This window comes from Anomaloglossus baeobatrachus, chromosome 5, assembly GCF_048569485.1.
Source record: "Anomaloglossus baeobatrachus isolate aAnoBae1 chromosome 5, aAnoBae1.hap1, whole genome shotgun sequence".
Lineage (NCBI taxonomy): Eukaryota > Metazoa > Chordata > Amphibia > Anura > Aromobatidae > Anomaloglossus > Anomaloglossus baeobatrachus.
The window spans coordinates 1,289,522-1,295,521 of record NC_134357.1 but is presented as its reverse complement, the minus strand read 5'-3'; the positions used below and the strand labels follow the sequence as shown (position 1 = coordinate 1,295,521).

Here is a 6,000-nt window from a genome sequence, read left to right as displayed (position 1 = left end):
CAGACAGATGCAGTTCCCCCTATGGCCGCTGGTGTCAGTATAGAGCAGTCAGACAGATGCTGTTCTGCCTGTGGCCGCAAGTGTCAGTATAGAGCAGTCAGACAGAGGCAGTTCCTCCTGTGGCCGCTGGTGTCAGTATAGAGCAGTCAGACAGATGCAGTTCTCCCTGTGGCCGCTGGTGTCAGTATAGAGCAGTCAGACAGAGGCAGTTCCCCCTGTGGCCGCTGGTGTCAGTATAGAGCAGTCAGACAGATGCAGTTCTCCCTGTGGCCGCTGGTGTCAGTATAGAGCAGTCAGACAGAGGCAGTTCCTCCTGTGGCCGCAGGTGTCAGTATAGAGCAGTCAGACAGATGCAGTTCTCCCTGTGGCCGCTGGTGTCAGTATAGAGCAGTCAGACAGATGCAGTTCCCCCTGTGGCCGCTGATGTCAGTATAGAGCAGTCAGACAGATGCAGTTCTCCCTGTGGCCGCTGGTGTCAGTATAGAGCAGTCAGACAGATGCAGTTCCCCCTGTGGCCGCTGGTGTCAGTATAGAGCAGTCAGCCAGATGCAGTTCTGCCTGTGGCCGCAGGTGTCAGTATACAGCAGTCAGACAGATGCAGTTCCCCCTGTGGCCGCTGATGTCAGTATAGAGCAGTCAGACAGATGCAGTTCCCCCTGTGGCCGCTGGTGTCAGTATAGAGCAGTCAGACAGATGCAGCTCTCCCTGTGGCCGCTGGTGTCAGTATAGAGCAGTCAGACAGATGCAGTTCCCCCTGTGGCCGCTGATGTCAGTATAGAGCAGTCAGACAGATGCAGTTCCCCCTGTGGCCGCAGGTGTCAGTATAGAGCAGTCAGACAGATGCAGTTCCCCCTGTGGCCGCTGATGTCAGTATAGAGCAGTCAGACAGATGCAGTTCCCCCTGTGGCCGCTGATGTCAGTATAGAGCAGTCAGACAGATGCAGTTCCCCCTGTGGCCGCTGGTGTCAGTATAGAGCAGTCAGACAGATGCAGTTCCCCCTGTGGCCGCTGGTGTCAGTATAAAGCAGTCAGCCAGATGCAGTTCTCCCTGTGGCCGCTGGTGTCAGTATAGAGCAGTCAGACAGATGCAGTTCTGCCTGTGGCCGCTGGTGTCAGTATAGAGCAGTCAGACAGATGCAGTTCCCCCTGTGGCCGCTGATGTCAGTATAGAGCAGTCAGACAGATGCAGTTCCCCCTGTGGCCGCTGGTGTCAGTACAGAGCAGTCAGACAGATGCAGTTCTGCCTGTGGCCGCTGGTGTCAGTATAGAGCAGTCAGACAGATGCAGTTCCCCCTGTGGCCGCTGATGTCAGTATAGAGCAGTCAGACAGATGCAGTTCCCCCTGTGGCTGCTGGTGTCAGTATAGAGCAGTCAGACAGATGCAGTTCCCCCTGTGGCCGCTGATGTCAGTATAGAGCAGTCAGACAGATGCAGTTCCCCCTGTGGCCGCTGGTGTCAGTATAGAGCAGTCAGACAGATGCAGTTCCCCCTGTGGCCGCTGGTGTCAGTATAAAGCAGTCAGGCAGGGATCAGATGCAGTTCTCTATGTCGCCGCTAGGTGCCAGCAGTTACTGTACAGTGTGACGTCAGTTACAGGAAGTGACGTGCGTTTCCGGCCCCGCCTCTCGCTCTTTCCTCTGGCGGCCATGCAGTAGCGGCCATCACCGGACTGTCTCCCGCGCGATCCCCGCAGCTGTTCTCGCCGCAGACATGCCGGCCTACTTCCAGCGCCCCGAGAATGCCCTGAAGAGGGCGAACGGTGAGTACCGGGGCCGCGCCGCCAGTGCTCGGGGCTGATATCCGTGCGCCGGCTCCAGAAATAGTCCGTGTAGGCCGCAGCGAGACCACCTGGAAACTGGAGATCATCATCTGCCGGATATAACGGACGGTGACGTCACAGGACACTATATACACTGATGATATACAGGAGGTGACGTCACAGGACACTATATACACTGATGATATACAGGAGGAGACGTCACAGGACACTGTATATACACTGATGATATACAGGAGGAGACGTCACAGGACACTATATACACTGATGATATACAGGAGGAGACGTCACAGGACACTATATACACTGATGATATACAGGAGGAGACGTCACAGGACACTATATACACTGATGATATACAGGAGGTGACGTCACAGGACACTATATACACTGATGATATACAGGAGGAGACGTCACAGGACACTGTATATACACTGATGATATACAGGAGGAGACGTCACAGGACACTATATATACTGATGATATACAGGAGGAGACGTCACAGGACACTATATACACTGATGATATACAGGAGGAGACGTCACAGGACACTATATACACTGATGATATACAGGAGGTGACGTCACAGGACACTGTATACACTGATGATATACAGGAGGAGACGTCACAGGACACGGTATATACACTGATGATATACAGGAGGAGACATCACAGGACACGGTATATACACTGATGATATACAGGAGGTGACGTCACAGGACACGGTATATACACTGATGATATACAGGAGGTGACGTCACAGGACACGGTATACACTGATGATATACAGGAGGTGACGTCACAGGACACTGTATACACTGATGATATACAGGAGGAGACGTCACAAGACACTATATACACTGATGATATACAGGAGGAGACGTCACAGGACACTATATACACTGATGATATACAGGAGGAGACATCACAGGACACGGTATATACACTGATGATATACAGGAGGTGACGTCACAGGACACGGTATATACACTGATGATATACAGGAGGTGACGTCACAGGACACGGTATACACTGATGATATACAGGAGGTGACGTCACAGGACACTGTATACACTGATGATATACAGGAGGTGACGTCACAGGACACGGTATATACACTGATGATATACAGGAGGAGACGTCACAGGCCACGGTATATACACTGATGATATACAGGAGGTGACGTCACAGGACACTATATACACTGATGATATACAGGAGGTGAAGTCACAGGACACGGTATATACACTGATGATATACAGGAGGTGACGTCACAGGACACGGTATACACTGATGATATACAGGAGGTGACGTCACAGGACACTATATACACTGATGATATACAGGAGGTGACGTCACAGGACACTGTATACACTGATGATATACAGGAGGAGACATCACAGGACACTATATACACTGATGATATACAGGAGGTGACGTCACAGGACACGGTATACACTGATGATATACAGGAGGAGACGTCACAGGACACTATATACACTGATGATATACAGGAGGTGACGTCACAGGACACTATATACACTGATGATATACAGGAGGAGACGTCACAGGACACTGTATATACACTGATGATATACAGGAGGAGACGTCACAGGACACTATATACACTGATGATATACAGGAGGTGACGTCACAGGACACTGTATACACTGATGATATACAGGAGGAGACGTCACAGGACACTGTATATACACTGATGATATACAGGAGGTGACGTCACAGGACACTATATACACTGATGATATACAGGAGGAGACGTCACAGGACACTGTATATACACTGATGATATACAGGAGGTGACGTCACAGGACACGGTATATACACTGATGATATACAGGAGGTGACGTCACAGGACACTATATACACTGATGATATACAGGAGGAGACATCACAGGACACTGTATACACTGATGATATACAGGAGGTGACGTCACAGGACACTGTATACACTGATGATATACAGGAGGTGACGTCACAGGACACTATATACACTGATGATATACAGGAGGTGACGTCACAGGACACGGTATATACACTGATGATATACAGGAGGTGACGTCACAGGACACTATATACACTGATGATATACAGGAGGAGACATCACAGGACACTGTATACACTGATGATATACAGGAGGTGACGTCACAGGACACTGTATACACTGATGATATACAGGAGGTGACGTCACAGGACACTATATACACTGATGATATACAGGAGGTGACGTCACAGGACACTATATACACTGATGATATACAGGAGGAGACATCACAGGACACTGTATACACTGATGATATACAGGAGGTGACGTCACAGGACACTGTATACACTGATGATATACAGGAGGTGACGTCACAGGACACTATATACACTGATGATATACAGGAGGAGACATCACAGGACACTGTATACACTGATGATATACAGGAGGTGACGTCACAGGACACTGTATACACTGATGATATACAGGAGGAGACGTCACAGGACACTATATACACTGATGATATACAGGAGGTGACGTCACAGGACACTATATACACTGATGATATACAGGAGGTGACGTCACAGGACACTATATACACTGATGATATACAGGAGGTGACGTCACAGGACACTATATACACTGATGATATACAGGAGGAGACGTCACAGGACACTGTATATACACTGATGATATACAGGAGGAGACGTCACAGGACACTATATACACTGATGATATACAGGAGGAGACGTCACAGGACACTATATACACTGATGATATACAGGAGGTGACGTCACAGGACACGGTATATACACTGATGATATACAGGAGGTGACGTCACAGGACACGGTATACACTGATGATATACAGGAGGTGACGTCACAGGACACTGTATACACTGATGATATACAGGAGGAGACATCACAGGACACTGTATATACACTGATGATATACAGGAGGTGACGTCACAGGACACGGTATACACTGATGATATACAGGAGGAGACGTCACAGGACACTATATACACTGATGATATACAGGAGGAGACGTCACAGGACACTGTATATACACTGATGATATACAGGAGGAGACGTCACAGGACACTGTATACACTGATGATATACAGGAGGTGACGTCACAGGACACTGTATACACTGATGATATACAGGAGGTGACGTCACAGGACACTATATACACTGATGATATACAGGAGGAGACGTCACAGGACACTGTATACACTGATGATATACAGGAGGTGACGTCACAGGACACTATATACACTGATGATATACAGGAGGTGACGTCACAGGACACTATATACACTGATGATATACAGGAGGTGACGTCACAGGACACTATATACACTGATGATATACAGGAGGAGACGTCACAGGACACTGTATATACACTGATGATATACAGGAGGAGACGTCACAGGACACTATATACACTGATGATATACAGGAGGAGACGTCACAGGACACTATATACACTGATGATATACAGGAGGTGACGTCACAGGACACGGTATATACACTGATGATATACAGGAGGTGACGTCACAGGACACGGTATACACTGATGATATACAGGAGGTGACGTCACAGGACACTGTATACACTGATGATATACAGGAGGAGACATCACAGGACACTGTATATACACTGATGATATACAGGAGGTGACGTCACAGGACACGGTATACACTGATGATATACAGGAGGAGACGTCACAGGACACTATATACACTGATGATATACAGGAGGAGACGTCACAGGACACTGTATATACACTGATGATATACAGGAGGAGACGTCACAGGACACTATATACACTGATGATATACAGGAGGTGACGTCACAGGACACTGTATACACTGATGATATACAGGAGGAGACGTCACAGGACACTGTATATACACTGATGATATACAGGAGGTGACGTCACAGGACACTATATACACTGATGATATACAGGAGGTGACGTCACAGGACACTATATACACTGATGATATACAGGAGGTGACGTCACAGGACACGGTATATACACTGATGATATACAGGAGGAGACGTCACAGGACACTATATACACTGATGATATACAGGAGGAGACGTCACAGGACGCTATATACACTGATGATATACAGGAGGAGACGTCACAGGACACTGTATATACACTGATGATATACAGGAGGTGACGTCACAGGACACGGTATATACAC

The 6,000-nt window shown here is 48.1% G+C and overlaps 1 protein-coding gene across 2 annotated transcripts in view; it reads left to right on the top strand.

The window, feature by feature from the left end:
* Positions 1-1,620: 1,620 nt before the first annotated feature.
* EIF3A (eukaryotic translation initiation factor 3 subunit A) overlaps positions 1,621-6,000 on the top strand; it is an 85,669-nt gene continuing 81,289 nt past the window's right edge. For both annotated transcript variants that reach the window (XM_075348137.1, XM_075348138.1), the window contains exon 1: positions 1,621-1,759. In XM_075348137.1, the coding sequence (XP_075204252.1) occupies positions 1,711-1,759 (49 nt within the window). In that variant the 5' untranslated portion in view covers positions 1,621-1,710. The remainder of the gene's footprint in view (positions 1,760-6,000) is intronic.